Source organism: Ochotona princeps, chromosome 25, assembly GCF_030435755.1.
Source record: "Ochotona princeps isolate mOchPri1 chromosome 25, mOchPri1.hap1, whole genome shotgun sequence".
NCBI classification, from domain to species: Eukaryota; Metazoa; Chordata; class Mammalia; order Lagomorpha; family Ochotonidae; genus Ochotona; species Ochotona princeps.
In genome coordinates this window covers 21,156,474-21,176,444 of record NC_080856.1, presented here as the reverse complement: position 1 = coordinate 21,176,444, position 19,971 = coordinate 21,156,474, and the positions used below count along the sequence as shown (strand labels likewise).

Here is a 19,971-nt window from a genome sequence, read left to right as displayed (position 1 = left end):
TCTTTGTCACTCTGCTCTTCCAACAAATTAAATACACAATCATCATATGATCCAGCAATTTCACATTCAGTTATGTATCCAAAAGAAGTCAATGTGTTAGGCATGGAGACAGACATGAGCCCATGTATGTAAGAAGAGGCAAAAAGGAGACACTCACGTGGTTCAGTGAGGGAGGGGGACAGGCTGTCTTGAAAGCAACCTAACATTTAAACATCCACAGTCCCACCCAGCCACATGGAAGCTTTGTGCCCATTACCTCCTGACTAATGACACTGCAGGGAAACACTGAGTACTGGGGGACAGAGACATACATTTCATCCCCCTAAAACTCCAGGACCAACACAGATCGGGCACTGGGTTTCCTGCTGAATGGCCCACCTGGTCTGTCAAATTGCACTCACTTGCTTATCTCTCTCAGTTGTTTTGTTTTTAAGATTGATCGATTTGGGCCCGGCCATGGCGCTGATCCCAATTTATTTATCTTTTTTTAAGATTTATTTATTATTATTGGAAAGCCAGATATACAGAGAGGAGGAGAGAGAGAGAGGAAGATCTTCCGTCCAATGATTCACTCCCCAAGTGACCACAACGGGCCGGTGCTGTGCCGATCCGAAGCCGGGAACCAGGAACCTCTTCCGGGTCTCCCACACGGGTGCAGGGTCCCAAAGCTTTGGGCTGTCCTCAACTGCTTTCCCAGGCCACAAGCAGGGAGCTGGATGGGAAGTGGAGCTGCCGGGATTAGAATCGGCGCCCATATGGCTGATCCCAATTTAAAAAAACATTTTTTTAAGAAATAACACTGCGGACTGTAAATTAAATCGCATATGGTTTCACATTAATGCTAATTTTCTGCATTTTATTGTGGATATGTAAAAGAATGGCCTAGTTCTGAGGTGTGAAATGTCATCAGAAGTATACATCAAATGCTTTCAACACCAAAGTTCGGCATAGCAGTTAAGATGTCACATGTGAGGTCCAGCAGGACAGTAGCCTAGTGGCTACAGTCCTTGCCTTGCACGCACCAGAATCCCATATGGATGTTGCTTGTGTACCAGCTGCTCCATTTCCCATCCAGCTCCCTGTTGGTGGCCGAGGAAAGCAGGAGGGGACAGCCGAAGGCCTTGGGATTCCCCCACGTTGGAGACCCAGAAGAAGTTCCTGGCTCCTGGCTTTGGAATGGCTTAGCTTCAGCCGTTGTGGCCACTTGAGGAGTGAATCAGTGGACAGAGGATTTTAATCTCTGTCTTTGCTTCTCTCTGTAAGCATGCCTTTCCAAGAAAAAAAATCTCTAAAAATATATCACATGGGGGCTCGGTGCAATGATTCAATTGGTTAATTTTCCCCTTATAAGCTCCAGAATCCCATACAGATGCCAGTTCGGGTCCTGGCTGTTTCGCTTCCCATCCAGCTCCCTGCTTGTGGCCTGGGAAAGCAGTTGAGGATGGGATCCTGAACCAAAATGGGAGAATCGGAAGAGACTCCTGGCTCCTGACATTGGATCAGCTTGGATGGCTCTGATTCAGCCATTGCAGCCATTTGGAGAGTGAACTAGCAGATGGAAGATCTTTCTCTCTGTCTGTCCTTCTGTGTAAATCTGTGTTTCCAATAAAAATAATAAAATCTTAAAAGACAGAGCTAGAGAAAGACCCCAACAACCCATTTTGGAGTATGTCATCCAAGTCCTCTCCTCATTCCCTATTCAGCTTCCTGCTAGCGTGTATGCTGGAGGGCAGCAAGTGATGCTCCAAGTACTTGGGTCCCTGCCACTCACACAGGAGACCCAGAGTTAGTACCAAGCTCCTGGTCTTGGCCTGACCTACGTTTGGTCATCATGAGCATTTGAGAAACGGACCAAGAGATGGAAAATACTCTGCCTCTCTCTCCCTCTCTTTCAAATAAAAATTTTGAAACCTTTTTTTTTAAACGATAAAGGGTGGGCGTGGCACAATAATAGCCTGATGTCTAAATCCTCATCTTGCATCTACCGGGATCCCATGTGTGTGCCGGTTCATATCTCAGCTCCAACCATTGTGGCCACTTGGGGAGTGAACCAGCAGATGAAAGATCTTTCTGTCTCTCCTTCTCTCTGTAAATCTGCCTTTCCAATAAAAATATATAAATCTTAAACACACACACACACACAGAGAAAAAGAAAGCTTGGACACTTCAAAGGGAAAAGGCATCTACCTCTGGGGCCAGAGGCGTTCCTCCGGGCATGCTGGCTGTTGCAGATGTCTTGGATGTTAAGAACCGTCTCTGGACTCAGCCCATGTGTCTTCATGACAGCCAGCACCTTTCTGTCCATCAGGTTATGGGACCTCAGGCAGTTGAGGTAAGAACATTCCCCACGGGTGAAGTATTCACAGATGTGGAGTCGTTCACACCCCATGTTCTGGTTACAAACCTGCTTCTGACCCTCTCCCTTGTAAGTTTTGCAGATCTACAAAACAACAACAACAAAAAGCAACTCTTGTATCTGCCACACATACATGAAGGAAAGCTCACACGCAACTTCTGGAGCAAGCAGAGATAATGCCAGGGGAAACAAACCCAGGCACATCCCACAGTCTTTGCTATCCACTGATGAGTCATCTGGGACAGAAGAGGCCTGCAGGCTAGGAGGAAGTAGATAGCCTGCAGAACACTCAAGATCCCATGGGCAGCTACACAACAGGATGCCAAGTAGGACCTACCTTATAAAGGAACCCAAAGGAGGAAGGGCTGTCTTGGGAGGTCAATTCACTTTGCAGGCAGAAGGACTTGTGTATCCCACTTAGAACTGTTAGAATTCAAGATTTAGTCTCTGCTGGCAGCATGTGAAATTCCTCCCAAGATCACTTATCTATTCCACAACTAGATGGAATACTGCCACCGAGAGCAGGCCACACGCTGGAAGACACTGGCTTTAAAACCTGAGTCTTTCTAAGCAGCTGTGTGACTTCAGGGGACCCAGCAACCTGCTCCCAGCCTCTGCTTCCTTTGCTGTAGCAGGAGTTAAACATTGAGCTGGATCGTGGTACATTAGACAAAGCCTCCGCCTGTGTTTTCAGCATCCCTTATGTGTGTTGGTTCATGTCCCAGCTGTTTCACTTCCTATCCAGCTCCCTGCTTATGGCCTGGGAAAGCAGTGGAGTGTGGTTCAAGTCCTGGGGTCCCTGCATCCATAAGGCAGACCCAGAAGATGTTACTGGCTTCAAGCTTCAAATCAGCTCAGCTCCAACCGCTGCGGCCATTTGGAGAGTGAACTAATGGATGGAAGATATCTCTCTGACTCTCCTTGTCTAACTGCCTTTCAAATAAAAGTAAAATAATTAATAAAAAAGAGTTAAATATTTTCCTCTCTACAGACTAAATAGCATGTTAGTGTTGTATAAAATATAAAGGGTGATAAAAATGTTGTAACTACTGGGAAACCAATATGACTAGCAAAAACAATCGCAACCTGAATTTCAGACATTCTGAAGATTAAAATATTTTTAAGTTGTTTCATTAGACTGAGCAAACCAGGTCAATATGGAGCCCATGATTTGTATAGACATCAAAGTCATGGATCTCAATTCCAGGAATATTTAATCATACGGGCAGCATCTGAAACCCAATTTAGACAATTACAATTGTTACAGTCTATTATGCAGCCTCTTGACCCCGGACTATCGGTTCTCAAAGTATATTCCCTGGACAGGCACCATCCATTGACACCACCTGCAACTGAACTTCTTCAAAATGAAATGTTGAGGCCCTGCCCATATCTACAGGGCCAGACCTCCTAGGGTGGGGTCCTGAGGCAGAGAGCAGGACTGTAAGGCAAGAAAACAGACTTGCACGCAGGCCACATGGGGAAGAGCTCACATGAAAGCCGCGCAGGAGCCTGTTATGTGAGTCACGGCAGAAACAGGCCAGTTTGGCCGGCTGACTCAGATAAAACACCAACCAAACAGACAGGAATACTGGAACTGAGTTGTGACAGCTGAAGGCTAACTGTTAGGTATTTGCTTCTGTAGCTTCTCTCTTGCTGGCTTGTTCCCACTGCACCAAAGCCTAGACATTTGCTCTAAAGAAACTTGAGAACAAAGGGGTTCAGGCTCTTGGGAGTTTCTTCCTCTTCCACAAGGGGCTGTCGGGTCCCTGACAGTCTTATTTCCATAACAGTCTCCAACCTGCGTGTTGGCAAAATCCCTCCAGAAATGCACAGTGAGGCCTGAGAACCATTATCCTTGAGGCTTGTGCAAAACTGGACAGCCAGCAACAACACCAGAGATGCTCTTAATATTCCTGTCACCTCGCTGATACTGGAGGGGAGAGTGCTCCTGCCTTGAGTAGGCCAGAACAAATGAAATCATTTCTTCCTTTAAGAATCATATTGCATGGGCCCGGCGGCGTGGCCTAGTGGCTAAAGTCCTTGCCTTGAACGCGCCCTGGGATCCCATATGGGCGCCGGTTCTAATCCCGGCAGCTCCACTTCCCGTCCAGCTGCCTGCTTGTGGCCTGGGAAAGCAGTCGAGGACGGCCCAAGGCTTTGGGACACTGCACTCGTGTGGGAGACCTGGAAGAGGTTCCTGGTTCCCGGCTTCGGATCGGCGCAGCACCGGCCGTTGTGGTCACTTGGGGAGTGAATCAGCGGACGGAAGATCTTCCTCTCTCTCTCTCCTCCTCTCTGTATATACGGCTTTCCAATAATAATAAATAAATCTTAAAAAAAAAAAAAAAAGCATATTGCAGTGGGCCGTACATGATTGCCCACGGCTAAATCCTCACCTCGCATGAGCTGGGATCCCATTTGGGTGCCAGTTCATGTCCTGGCTGCTCCACTTCCCATCCAGTTCCCTGAGTGAGGCTTGGGGAAGCAGTGGAGGATGGCTCAAAGCCTTGGGACCCTGCACCCACAAGGGAGACCCGGAAATAAGTTCCTGTCTCCTGGCTTCAGATCAGTTCAGCTGCAGCCATTGTGGCCACTTGGGGAGTGAATCAGCAGAGGATTTTTATCTCTGCCTCCTTCTCTCTGCCTTTCCAAGAAAAATTTAAAAATAAAAAACATACTATAGTTTTACAAGCTTATATTACATACCACGTACTCAGGTTTACCTAATGGTTTTACCTTAATGGAAAGTGAGAAAATGTGACTACCAAGTTGCTTTTGAGCAAGGAGTACCCCTCGCCTATTGCTGCCATCAGCACTTAAGCTGGGGCCCAGCACCTGCAGGCATCCCTAAATCTTAATGGAAGGAAGTGAAACACACAGCAAATGAAGTGAAACCATTAGGGCTTAATGGCCTGTAGAACTGGCATCACATAGGGGTGCCAGTTCAAGTCCCAGCTGCTCCACTTCTGAGTCAGCTCCCTGCTGATGCACCTGGCAAAGCAGAAGACGGCCCAAGTGCTTGGGCTTCTGAAGCCGCTGTGTGGGAGACCTGGAAAAAGCTCTGGGCACCTGGCTTTGAACTGGCCTAGTTCTACCCATTGTAGTCATTTGGGGAGTGAGCCAGTGGCCAGCCCAAGACTTCTGTATGGCTGAGATTCTGAACTGTCCATCACTGCCCCCATCTCTCTTCTAGTGACAAAAGCTCTCAGGGTTTAGGTAGACAAATGGTTACTCAGCCAGAAGATGCACTTTCCAGCTCCCTTTGGCATACGTGTGATAGGCTCTGGCCCATGAGCTGTGGCCCAATGTGCTATGTATGAAGTTCACATGACACCTTTTCAAAGGGACACTGCTTGCCTTGCCTTCCACATCCTCTTTATACTCCCATTAGCTAAAAAGCAGCAACAATGAAAACAAATGGAAGCCACGTTTTGAAGATAACCTGAGCTGTACAAGTGGCCTGAGTCCACTGATGTCACAATGGAGTTCAGCCACCTGACAATCTGGCTGTCTGCCTGCCCATATCCGGGTAAAACCAGGAAATGGAAAACTGCTGCTGGAAAGGACCATCTGGGCCTCTGCTGGAGTGACTCAGCCCGCCCTGCCCCAGGACAGCAGCCTTAGACAGCCATACAGGCCCAGGCACTGCCGTGTTGCAGTAACCCTTTCATCGCAAAAACCGAGAGGCACACCAGAGCTGGGCTGTAGGCTACAGACTGCTGGCCCCTGATCCAGACCAGCTAGTCAAAGAGGAGGTGAATTATAGCATGGGTGTGGATCGCTAGCACACCTCCTCCTTGCCATCACCTTCTGTGTACCGGGAGGGCCCCCTGGATCAAAGCATCCATCTGTCTTTCTCCTGTTGCATCGTGGGCTCATGGTTGCTCACATGGGGACTCCTCAGCTGCTTGGTTGTAGAAGCACGTGGGAGAAAAGCAGCTAGAATCTTTCGAGTCTGCCCCAGTCACCGCCTGCAGACTCACTCCACCAGGCTCAGACTCGCAACACAGCTCCACGCCACGAGGCTGCCAGAAACCCTCTCCCTGATTCTGGAACACAGGCACTGCGACTTACCTCAGGCAGGAAAAAGGGGTCATTCTGGACCAGGAGCACCGCTAACTCCTCACGGTTCAGTCCCGAGAGCTCATGACTTTTCAGGACTTTGAAGTTCTCGTCTGAGAGAACATCGTGAGAATACTTGCATAAATTCCTGGAAGAAAAACACGACAAGACTCAATGATGCCACCTCAGGGAAGCCCAGCAGAAGAATGTGTTCCTGAAACTTCCAGTAAAGGGAGATCCAAGCCCAGATCCTCTGGTAAACACTACAGGTTGGACCTCCCGGAGGGGAGCACAGGGTAGGGGCAGGCCTTTGCCCCCCTCGGTTAGGACAGCTAAGGAGTACTGGAGGGCTGAGTTCTAGTCCCGTCGCTGCTCCTGACTCCAGCTTCCTGTCCGCTGGCTCCAGGCAGGTAGCAGCAATGGTTTAGATCATTCTGTCCCTCCCATCCACAGGGGAGACCTGGACTGAGTGACCAGTTCCTGCCTTTGGCCTGGCACGACACCTGTGTGCTGCAAGCATTTGTGGAAGTAACCAACTGAGAGATGTGTCTACGTGTCTCTCTCTGTGCCTTTCAAATAAAATAAATAATTTTAAAAGTTAATATGTATGGGCCCGGCGGCATGGCCTAGCGGCTAAAGTCCTCGCCTTGAACGCCCCGGGATCCCATATGGGCGCAGGTTCTAATCCCGGCAGCTCCACTTCCCATCCAGCTCCCTGCTTGTGGCCTGGGAAAGCAGTTGAGGATGGCCCAATGCATTGGGACCCTGCACCCGCGTGGGAGACCAGGAAGAGGTTCCTGGTTCCCAGCTTCGGATCGGCACAGCACCGGCCCGTTGCAGCTCACTTGGGGAGTGAATCATCGGACGGAAGATCTTCCTCTCTGTCTCTCCTCCTCTCTGTATATCTGACTTTCCAATGCAGATAAAATCAATCTTAAAAAAGAGTTTAGTAGGCCTATGAATTGGGGTGGATGACTGGTACTTCCCACATGCTTCCAGGGGACCCTGATGGTGTTGTCCTGTGAACACACCCAGGCTCAAGAGCTCAGTCCCTGTAGAAAGCTAGTTAGAAGCAGCAGGAACCCTCCACCCCCAGAACACAACACTGCTTGCCTACACACTATTATAAAGTTCCCAGGCCAAAACAGGCATTTGAAGAATGTTGTCCACAGGAGGAAAAGATAAACTTAAAATAAACTGTATGTCTTGGGATAAGAGAGGATGAGTTATTATTATTATTTTTTTTTTTAAGGGGGAGAGGATGGCCTTGAAAAAGGCAGAACTGTTTCTCTTCCAGGAATCTCAGGCCAGAGTCTCAAAAACAAATCATCTTTTCCAGCCACAGAACAAAAAGGCGTTTTAGATCCGGCAATAAGTGTTCTCCCCCACCACCGGGGTCCAAACTCCTAGCCCTCATAGTGTGTCTGAGGCTGGCTACACATCCAATCATCAGCCGGGGTGTCTTCCCCAACACCTCCACCTTGACCACACTCACAGAGATGGGTGACTTTCCACTGGGATGGGCCCCAGGGACCCTAATGTGCACCGAGAGAGAAGACTGTGGGTTGGTTTAATCACATCGAATTCTAGGTTAAGTTCTGGAGCTGTGTGTTCACCTCTGACCCCTTGCCCAGCACACCAGCGATTACCAGCCCAGAAAGACACAATCACCTGAGAGCTGCCAGATTTTTGACAAAAATTCAAAATATCCATTCTCTATTTCCCATCTCCTTTTCTGTTCTCCCATAACTCCTGGCGTTGATACACACAGAGAATTGATTTGTACTGAAAACAGGAAATAGCTTACCCTCACATAAAGCAGGTCAAAAAAAAGGAACCAGGATGTGTGAAAGATAAAATCTAGAGCACACTGGCAGAAACCGCCTTTGTGAAGTGTTACTGCAAAGCTACGCAAATGCGGTCTCCCTCCGGCTGCGGGCATTCATGATTAAATCACAACATTTTTTACAGGGTAAGGACGGCTCAACTGCTCCCTGCATCCAGGAGCTGATCAGGAGAGACTGCATGAGCAGAGTGACAAACCACATGAGGACAGGGAAATGATGTAGCTGAAAAAGCAGGGCTGTGTCATCCAGAACACAGGGCACAAAGTTGCATGCTCCAGCCTCCTTGTGGGATAAGAATGCAGGCAGGAGGCAATACGAGGGGACTCCAGGCCACTAGGGCGGGAGGAGTACAGGAGTATGCTGAACATCTGTGCATGTTCTGCAACTAGCTGGACAGGAGTAGGACAAGTGGCTCTGGTGCCACCAAAAAGTCATCTCCATTACTGTGGGCAACTCCCCCTGTCTATTAAAAAAAAGTTTTTATGTATTTGAAAGGCAGAATGACAGAGAGAGACGTGAAAAATCTTCCAAGAGCTAGCTCACTCTCCATCTCCTGGAATTCCATGTCCTGGTCTCCCTCATGGACGGCAGGAGCCCAGGCATTTATGCCATCATCACATTAACAGGAAGTTGGTTGGGAAACAAGAGCAACAGGTGTTCAAAATGGAGCTCTAGTACAGGATGCTGGCATCAAAGGTGGAAGCTTAACCGACTGTACCCCATCGCCAGCCAACGCCCTTGTCTAGGCTTATTTCTCCAGCCCCTAAGTTAGTGTTTCACAAACTATGATGATGCCCTTAGGAGTCCCCCATAAAAATCCCAATGCCTGTGAGTAGGACAACAGTATTTTTTATTTAGACATTCCCCAAGCAATTGCAATGTGTAGCAAAAGCAGCCAGGATGGCTGAAGTCCACTGAGTGAAGCATGGGAGGGAAGAGCGCACAGAGCAGCAGGCAGGAGTAATATCGCCAAAATCCTGCTGACTATGGAAAAGTAGGTCACACAAGCCTCTCTCCACCACACACACACACGCCTTCCTCTCCCACCCACTCCTTCCCACACAAGCTCCTCTGAAATGAGTTGAGACACAGAGACAGCAAAAGAACCAGTTAACAAGACTTGAGGATTCCTTTCTAGAGACAGAGGAAGGAGTGGAAGCCTGGGAGGTGGACATGATTTGTAAACAAATTTCCCTAGAGGCTGGCCCTGTAGTATAGTAGGCTAATCCTGGGTCTGCAGCACCAGCTTCCCATATGGACACCGGTTCAAGTCCCAGCTGCTCCACTTCAGATCCAACTCCCTGCAAATGGCCTAGCAAAGCAGCAGGGGATGGCTTGGGACCCTGGGCTCCTGCACCTGCACGGGAAACCTGAAACTTCTGGCTCTCAGCTTCAGACCAGCCATTTGGGGAGTGAACCAGTGGATGGAAGATCTTTCTCTGTCTTGTCTCTCTTTTGCTTGGTAATTCTCCTTTCTAATGAAAATAAGTATTTTTTTTAATTGTATGTTGTACAAATCTTGTTTTGAAATTTTTGCTAATTTTTTGCCTTGGAAATTTTGAAATCAACTCTATTGAAGTCTGATTTACATACAATAAAATACGCTCATTTGAAATATTGTAGTATGGGAAGCTATCATTATAGTATAGCAGGTAAAACTGCTGCTTGCAATGCCAATATCCCACATGGGCCTTAGTTCATATCCTAGCTCCTCTGCTTCCCAGTCAACTCTCCTGTTAATGGACTGGGAAAAGCAGTAGAAGACGGACAAAGTGTTTGGTCCCCTGCCACCTATGTGGGAGACTGGAAAGAAACTCCTGGCTCCTAGCCATGACCTGGCCCCAGCCCCAGCCTGGGCCCCAGCTTTAGCCCTTGCTGCCTGCTGGGGAGTAAGTTAGCACATGGAAGATCTGTGTCCCTCTCTCTCTCTCTCTCTCTGTAATCCCTGATTTTCAAATAAATCAGTCAGTCTAAAGATAAATAAATAAAGGGTACAGTGTAAAGATCACCACAATCACACATAGCACATCTCCATCAACCCTTACGTCCCTTCTCAGTTAACCAGTGAATCTCCCACTCCTGCAGCCCTTTCAGCCCAGATAATAATCTTTTTTCCCCAAAGATTTATTTATTTTTGTTGGAAGGAAAGATATACAGAGAGAAGCAGAAACAGAGAAAGATCTGTCTGCTGGTTTACTCCACTGTCGCCGACCTGCAGCGACACTAATGACGAGGCACGCTCTTGAGCGTCTGTGAAAAAACCACCGCAACCAGAACCGGACCCTTTACTGCAAAAAGCAGCTGCTTTTATACGGCTCTCCACCAATCACTTCTCCCTGTAGGTCCACTCGGCGCTACCTGATAGGTCAGTAGCAATGGCATAATCGCAGCGAGGGCATCAGCCTATCCCCACGACTTCCTGTTTGCCTACCAGCGGGACCAACCCCGCCTCCTGGCCCTGGGCCAGCTGCCATCTTGCGAGGGTCCTTCATATTCATGGGGGCGGCTCTGGCGCCCTGCTCCCCACACTCCACAGAAGGCCACAAGGTCCAGAGCTGAGCCAATCCGAACCCAGAAGCCAAGGTCTCCCACATGGGTACAGGGACCCAAGGCTTTGGGCCGTCCTCCGCTGCCTTCCCAGGCCATAAGAAGAAAGCTGGATGGAAGTTGAGGGGCAACTGGGACATGGCACAGCGCTCAGAGGGATGCTAATGCTAACAGGTGAAGGATTGGTCAGTTGAGCCATCATATCAGCCCCACAACATAGGTTTTTAAATACATACATATTATAAATACACAATCGTACCCCCTTGTACCTGTGATTTTTACATTCACAGATTCAGTCATCTATGAATAAAAAAAATACTTGGAAGAAAAATTAGCCATGCAAAAATACTATTCCACCTTATCTGCAGGCCCTGAGCAACTGCGGATTTTGATGTGTGCAGCAAGGACTCCTGGGAGCAGGCCCCCAGAGACAGGGATGCTCCAGTGTTCTCTACTGACCAGGGGGAAAGAACAGATGTTGGGAAGCCACTTCCTCAGTGTCATGAAGTGGGTCTCTCTCCCCTGGGCCCCATCGGTTAAACCAATTTCTCATTAAGCCCGAATTCCTTGGTCTTCTTGAACTCTCCAACTGCTTCTCCATCCTTATCTTGGAATCTTCGCCTATTCCACAGCTGCCTATATGTAAGGATCACAGACTGAGCAGGCAGCAAATTAGAACCATTTTATGGAAGAAAACCAACAGTAGTTCATTTTTAAATGTTTACTTTTGCCCTCTCAACTACCTCACGGCCAGAATTTGTCACTATTTCACAGCATCCCTTACTTTGTTAAGTTTCATGGCTTCGTTTGTGCACACACTGAAAGTCCTCTTTGGTCAAAGCAAAAACTTAGAAAGTGAAGCAAGTGTGAAAGAAACAATTTCCAAATGAACCCCATGGGGTACAGCCCTTTGTGTCCACAACGTGCAAGAAACAGCCTATCTCTAAAACTCCCAGCCTGGTGATGCGACTCCACAGACAGGTGCCAGAAGGAACTGCCAGGAAGATAAATACACCCACACAGGCAACAGGGCATGAGCAAACGTCAAGAGCTCACCTCGGACAGAGCAAGCGCAGAGAAGGTGGACAGCACAGCCACAGACTGTACAACTGCACTTACAGGAAATGCCCGGCAAAGGCAAAGCCGTAGAGGACAAATGAGGAGCATGGGGAGCGAATGCTAACGCACCCCTGGGTGTGTGTGTGGCGGAGGATGGGGTTGGTAATAATGTAGGATTCAACAGCAGTGACTGGCACATGGCTTCAAGACTGCCTTAATCGCTGCTAAGGTATGTACTCTGCAACGAGGGCTTAGGCACTTTTAAAGAGTGAAAGGAAAGGAGGGAGGAATGGAAGATGCAAGGAAGGAACAAATGAAGGAATGAAAGAACAAAAATTAGAAAAACACAGAAAGGCTACTGCAATCAAAAACAGAGTGCTAAGGTGACCAGAACAGTAAAATGCAAATAAGCATCAACTAAGACAAAGTTAGGGAAGGGAGACCCAGAATCCATGAAGACTGAAGGCCATCTGAGCTATGTGGCTCAGCTTCCTCTCACTGGCACAAATTCCAAAAGGCTCATGATACAATGGGAGCGGCTACGAAGCAGGAGTCCTCATGTTCTTCCAGTAAGAGTGTAACGTGGCAGACACACTACACAAAACATGACTGCTACTTCATAAAGTGCAGTGTAACTAGGAGAATTCCACCACCAGATACGGAGGGGAACTCGTGGGCACCAACACAAAGATGCCCACCCCACTGATACCAGCCTTCGAGTTCCTGGGCTCCAGGAACTCCTGAGCTCACTGCCAGGGCTTCTGTGAGCAACTTTCTGTAAGGGTCTTCCGGCAAGTCAGAGGAACATGAAGAGGCTGCCACGCCTGAGAAAGCAGGGCAGGATGGCCCAGGTGCTTGGGCCCCTGCACCCACAGGGGAGACCCAGAAGCTCCTGGCTTCAGCCACAAAAGGAAGCTCTCTCTCTCTCTGGGCTTCAGCCATAAAAGGAAGCACTCACTCTCTTTCTCTCTCTCTCTCAACTCTTTCAAATAAATCTTAAAACAAAATTCTTCACTTAACAAATATTTATGTTTGTAACAACCAGGAAAGCCAAGCTAGAATTTAGAATTTATTTGAATTAGGCCTGGTGCGATAGCTTAGTGGTTAAAGTCCTCGCCTTGAACACACTGGGATCCCATATGGGCGCCGGTTCTAATCCCAGCAGCTCCACTTCCCATCCAGCCCCCTGCCTGTGGCCTGGGAACGCAGTGGAGGACGGCCCAAAGCTTTGGGACCCTGCACCCACGTGGGAGACCCGGAAGAGGCTCCTGGCTCCTGGCTTAGGATTGGCTCAGCTCCAGCCACTGCAGCCACTTGGGCAGTGAACCATCTGATGGAAGATCTTCTTCTGTCTTTCCTCCTCTCTGTATATCCGCCTTTCCAATAAAAATAAATAAATCTTTAAAAAGAATATATTAAAAAAGAATTTATTTGAATTAATTTGTTGGAAGACACACACTTACACATTTTACATTTTATTTGCAAGGAAGAGATATAGAGAAATCTTCCATCATCGGTTCATTGCCCAAATGCCTTTAACAGCCAGGGCTGAGCCAGGCTGAGGCCAGAGATTCCATCTGGATCTCTCTTTGGGGCGATGGGATTGGGGGGTGTCAAGTACTTGAGCCATCACTGACCTCCCAAGTCCTTTAGCAGGAAGCTGGATCAGGAACCCAGTAGCCAAGACTCAAGCAGGCACTCGATACTGACCTTGCTGTACCACAATGCCCGCTCCAACAGGTAAAGCCTTGGCAGCATGATTTGTTGTGGCAAAAAACTGGCAATAATGGACATACCAAATAGGAACTGTGATACGAATCGCATGATGAAATACTATTTTGGTGTTTAAAAAAATCCTAACATATCTACCTGGACAACTTTTCAGAAATAACACTGAGTAAAAAGACTAACACGCATAAAACAATATTGTATTTTGTATATGGGTCAAATACATAAAATCATGGAGGGACAAAATACACAGTAAAATCATCATTGAGGTTGATTCTGGAGAGAAAAATCAAACTGCAAAAGAGAAAAAGAAAAATATCTTGGGCCTATTCTGATTTTTTAGCTTTTTCCAAAAGATAAGCATAATAAAAACTATTAAACATCTATTCACTCTTTTTGGTGATAACACTTATTTGACACTACTTGTTAAATTCAAACTTCACATATCCTGATGCTTGTTATATTATTCTTCAGGCTTTTAAGCGCCCCCTTTTTTCCAATTAACTAGTCAACTGCTTTTCTGCCCATCCTCCCCCCATCCAAAGATACAAAGAGAAAGGCAGACCAACCAAACAGCCCAAAGGAAACAGCACCTGCTTTGGCAGAAACCACAGAGCAAGCTGAGGCCTCTCAGAACACCCTAGAATAGTTACACAGAAATCAGGCTTACCAACGTTACCAAGAATTGATAACATCACACTTCACACAGTGGAAATAGCGAGGCAGGTCATCCAAATGTGGGTTCAAATTCAATTCTGCCAACTACATTACCCTCAAAAATTCCTTCCAGGCTGGAGGCCTTAGCTTCCCGCCACCAAAATGGGACTTGAACACCTACTCTCAGGAGCTACCGCTACCGTCCCTATAGCACAGTGCCCGGTATATAGCGATTTGTTTGATAGATACCGGTTATTGCTAGTGTCAGAACCGGGACTTGAACTTCTTGTGTGGGCAAACAGATATCCATGCAGATGCACCAAAACAAATAACTAACTAATCTCACAGTAATTCTTTTTGTGGGCTCAAAATACATCACAAAAAGCACTGCAAAAGAAAAGGCAAGAATTCTTATCCCCAGCTGCCACCAAGGTGCTCGGTCCTTCCAAAGGAGCTAAGGCCACGTTGGGGTGAGGACCTCACGTCATCCGGCGACTAGCACTGAGCCCGGCAGCGCCATGGCCTCCATCTCCGAGCTCGCCTGCATCTACTCGGCCCTCATCCTGCACGAGGACGAGGTGACCGTCACGGAGCACCAGATCAACACCCTCAACGTGGAGCCCTTGTCAACATCGGGAGCCTCATCTGTAACGTCGGGGCTGGTGGACCCGCTCCCGCAGCAGGTGCTGCCCCCGCGGGAGGCCCTGCGCCCCCTGCGGCTGCCTCCACCTGAGCAGAAGGTGGAGGCCAAGAAGGAAGAGTCGAAGGAGTCAGACGACCACATGGGCTTCAGGGGCTGTTTGACTAAGTCTGTTTTTTTGTAAATAAAAAAGCTTGTGCTCAAAAAAAAAGAAAGGCAAGAATTACAGAACAGAGAAATTTCATGTGTAAATAGCTCTTGCAGAGAAAAGTTTCATTGTAAGTTCAAATCATCTTCACGTAAGTATAACATAAACTGAAATATTGGCATAAAAAAAAGACCTTAGGGTTCACAGCGCCAAATCTGGCAAGACAAAAAAAATAAATAAGTAATAAAAAGATTTTTAACGTTGTTTAAAATTGTTAACACCTGCTGGCATGGATGTGGGGAGAAAGGCACCCTCCTTCACTGCTGGTGGGAGTGTAGACTAGTACAACAACTGTGCAAATCACTATGGAGAGTGCTTGGAGGATTGCAAATAAATCTGCCATATGACCCAGCTATCCTGCTCCTAGCAATATACCCAATAGAAGGGAAATCCGCATGTCAGAGGGGGATTTGTAATCCTGTATTTGCAGCAGCACAATCCACAATAGCAAAGACATGGAAACAATCTAGATGTGCGTCCAAATAAGAGTGGTTAAAGAAACTGTGGTACATCTACTCCATGGAATATTATTCAGCTATTAAGAAAAATGAAATTATACCATTTACAACCAGGTGGTCCCAACTAGAGAGCATTATGCTCAGTGAAATGAGTCAGTCACAAAAGAACAAATACCATATGTTCTCTCTTACATAAGGAAACCAGCATGGAAAGTGTAACAATAATCCTGTCCATACTGTTTTTGTTTTGTTTTGTTTTTGTTTTGTTTTGTTTTGTTTGGGCTGCATCCCGTGTATTTTGATGTTTTCTATTTCAGTTTTATTTATTCCAAATACTCTCTTTTCTCGTCTAATTCATTGCTGGCTCATGGATTATATGGTGGCGTCATTTTTCCCAAGAGACTTTTGCGTGTATTTGACAAAACTACTGAATAATTGATATTTTGGAACACTAATAATCCGTGGGAAAGGTTATGCTCTTGTCCCTAGAATTTCCTGATGGTTCCTCAAAACCGTGGTTTCCCTATGACTCATCTGGCCTCGGAAGTGCAGCAACTCCCCTGAATACCACGCTGTCCCTGGAGAAGATGGAAGCCCAGTGGAACTTCCTCTAAGAACTGAAAAACTAAATTTGTTTAATATTCCTCTTGATCTACTACAGGTAAGGAGTGCAGAGAAATCCTCCACCTTCTTAGAATGTTGGAGGAAGACATCAAGTGTTAACTTATTATTTATAGATAACAAATTCTTAACAGCCTTAGACATTAGAAAAGCCATAGAAATTTGTGGTGGGATCCAAGAACCCTGACACCCTCTTCAAAGGAGGTTGCGTGTACAGAGCAGGAGGGGATCTCAGGGTGGAACAGGAGGATAAGAGGAGGTCTGTATCCTAGTCCCAGAGTCTCCCGGAGGCCTCCCAAGTGCTTTCACCACAGCAGCAATGGATGCTTTGTTGAGGATTGTCAGTATGGACACCAAGAACCGTATCCCGACTGTCTAGGAGATCACAGGGAATACGCATGCTCTTGGAGGCTAAGAACTCTGAGGTCAGTCATTTCCTATTGGATTTCCCACACAGGATGGTAACAGCCTAAAACCCTCTCACAGGGTCTGGTGACATGGAACTACAGCCAGGAGCCCCAAGTGGCACTCAGAGATAAAAGGATTGTAAATTTCCTTCTGGACACAGGAGAGAAGCTTTCTCTGGTCCTTATCTAGTTACAGCCTTGGCTCCCAGCCCTCTCTTACACCGACCATCAGGGTTGCTTGTGAGCCTCAAAATTAGTTCAGATAGACAGAGACTAATAAAGGTCTGCTAGCTGATAATCAGGCAGCTTGTACCTTACTGATCAGGCTTTCCATTTGGTTTTTCAGATAGACAGAGAGAGACACAGATATATAGAAAGGCTGGAACAGCCAGGAAAAAGGTCAATTAGCCTATAATCGCTCAGCCTGTACTTACTGGTCAGGCTCCCTATTTGCTTCCTCTGGACTTTACTAGGTAGGATGTAGAGTTAAATTCTTCCTCATTCACTAGGTTGTTGGAGATTTCCCTGCTCACCTACCTAAAACTTTGCTATTCTTCAATTGTTAAAATGCAAAGTGCTATAAAACCATGCTTAATCACTATATACTGCAAAGTTTACATTGTGGCTTCCTTTTCTCCCCAAAATACTTTATCAATTTATGACTGTTAACGCTAAACAAGATGTAACTGCACAGAAACTTTGATGTTAAGTTTGTACTCAGCTGTTATATATATGATGGATGTTAATGTTGATGCTTCCAGTGTTCCTGTGCCACTCTGACTTAGGTTAAACTCAAAAACATGTTAGCTTGGGAGAAAAAAAAAGTTTATAGCAGCTGGTTGTACGTATACTAAAATTGAGATGTCAAGGAAGTAGTTACAGGATGTGGTTAAGAACTTGCATTTTCTAACATATTGGTCACTCAATACCATGTTAATTAACTTCATGATGTTGTTAATTTCAACGTTTCTTCCTGTTTTTGAAGTTGTGTAGTGACATCTCATTGGAGGGGATGATATTCTGCCAGCTCTACTTTCAGACCAAGGATGGTTTCCCAATGAAACTGTTGAATTTATCTGGACAATAAGATGCTGGACTTTCTGCATGGTCCATACCCGCAATGAAGGAATCATGACTGGTTATGAACTGTATTACTGTAACAATATGGAGGAATTCAATATGGGGGGAGGGCTTAGGGAGGAGCTGGGGGAATCCCAGAGCCTGTGAAACTGTGTCATAAAATGATATAAAATTTTTTTTAAAAAGAATATTTTAGGGCCCGGCGGCATGGCCTAGCAGCTAAAGTCCTTGCCTTGAAAGCCCCGGGATCCCATATGGGCGCTGGTTCTAATCCTGGCAGCTCCACTTCCCATCCAGCTCCCTGCTTGTGGCCTGGGAAAGCAGTTGAGGATGGCCCAATGCATTGGGACACTGCACCCACGTGGGAGACCTGGAAGAGGTTCCAGGTTCCCGGCTTCGGATCGGCGCGCATTTGCCCATTGCGGCTCACTTGGGGAGTGAATCATCGGACGGAAGATCTTCCTCTCTGTCTCTCCTCCTCTGTGTATATCTGGCTGTAATAAAAAAAAAAAATGAATAAATCTTAAAAAAAAAAAAAAGAATATTTTAAAAACATACTTGGAGTGGGGGCCCGGCACGGTAGCCTAGCAGTTGAATCCTCCACCCTACACATGCCAGGATCCCAGATGGGTGCTGGTTCTAATCCTGGCAGCCCTGCTTCCCATCCAGCTCCCTGCTTGTGGACTGGGAAACCAGTGGAAGATGGCCCAAAGCCTTGGGACCTGCACCCATGCAGGAGACCTGAAAGTAGCTCCTGGCTTCAGATCGGCACAGCTCTAGCTGTTGCATCCCCTTGGGGAGTGAATCATCGGACGGAAGATCTTCCTCTCTGTCTCTCCTTTGACTTTTCAATAAAATAAAAAAAAATTAATAAAGCTTTAAAAAAACGTACTTAGAGGATAAACAGACATATTCTAGGCTCTGAGGCTAAAAAAATTTTTCTCGGAGGTCCTTATTAGAATGCATTAATGGAATGCGGGGTCTCCCTCGCAGATTCCTCTAGTACCTGTTGCCGGAGGGGGTGAGCCTGCTGCCGGCCACCCAGCCTCCCTGCCCCTGAGAGACAAACAGAGGGACAGGGGTTCTGTCTAAGCAGTTTTGATTTATTGGAGAAATTCAGTTCCTTATATAGGGTAAGGAATAGCCTCAGGCCAGGATTTCCAGGAACTCCAGGAGGGGAGACCTAGGAGCCAATTGTCACTTGCCACGACTGCAGAAGCCACCTCCCATAGGCCAGGGGTAGATGAGCGAAATGGCCCTGGCCAATCAGTCTTTCCTGAAAACAATTTGATCCCTGCCCTGGTTCACGCCCAGGGCTCTATCCTTGGCTGCCATCTTGCTCGCCACTTGTAACTAACAGTTTGACTGTTAGTCGCCATCTTGTTGACGTAATGGACTCTTTGCCCCTGAGCCCCACAATGGAATAACTTACAAGAAAGACATTCAGCCAAATGGGTAAGACACTGGTTGCGATGCCTGCATCTAGTGTTTGCCTCTGATTCTGCCTTCCAGCTAATATAGACTTGTGAAGTTGTGTGATACCCCAAGTTACTGGGCTCTTGCCTCCCATGGGGGCCACCACATTGGGTTCTAGCACCCACAATGTCCTTGCCCACCCCTGGCCACAGCTGGCATTTGGGGAGTGAACCAACGAATGAGAGCTGTCTCTCAGGCTCTCAGATAAATAATTACTTCTTAAATTTTGGAATTACAAAATGCAAAAGTGATGTAAAAAGACGCTTTAACTGTGTGTAGGCCAGTAAGTGTCAAAAATAAGACTTGAGGGCTCAGTATGCTGACCTATTCCGGTAAAGCTGCTGCGCCACATACACCAGCATTGCACATGGCACTGGTTCAAGTTCCAGCTGCTGCACCATGGATCCAGTTCCCTGCTAACATATTTGGGAAAGCAGCAGAAGGGCGTCCTGCACCCATATGGGAGACCCGGAAAAAATCTCCTGGCTTCGGGCTGTTGTGACCATCGGATGAGTAACCAAGAATGGGAGATCTCTCTCTTCATCTCTTCTGCTGTAATTCTAGAAAGTACTAGAACGTTCCCTCTGATTCTATCCTTCAATCTATACCTTCCTTCCCTCCTGAAGAGTCACTGAGTTTCAGTGAATTAAAAAACTCCTTCTAGACACTTAGTATCCTGAAACTCAGAAACAACTTCCAAATTGTGGAAACAAACATTTATGTAAGGAAGCCTCTTCGGGCACCTTTAAAACACACACACACACACACACACTACGAGTAACTTTTTAAAATATTATCTACCTTATCCATTAAAGCATTCTT

General features: G+C 46.9%; 1 protein-coding gene and 1 pseudogene across 1 annotated transcript in view; one reads left to right on the top strand and one right to left on the bottom strand.

Moving 5' to 3' along the window:
- ZC3HAV1 (zinc finger CCCH-type containing, antiviral 1) overlaps positions 1 to 19,971 on the bottom strand; it is a 51,952-nt gene that overhangs the window by 30,777 nt on the left and 1,204 nt on the right. The window contains exons 2-3 of the mRNA XM_004594476.2: positions 6,434 to 6,569; positions 2,188 to 2,440 (exon numbers count right to left, since the gene is read on the bottom strand). Of these exons, the coding sequence (XP_004594533.2) occupies positions 2,188 to 2,440; positions 6,434 to 6,569 (389 nt within the window). The remainder of the gene's footprint in view (positions 1 to 2,187; positions 2,441 to 6,433; positions 6,570 to 19,971) is intronic.
- LOC105942318 (large ribosomal subunit protein P1-like) lies at positions 14,680 to 15,083 on the top strand (annotated as a pseudogene).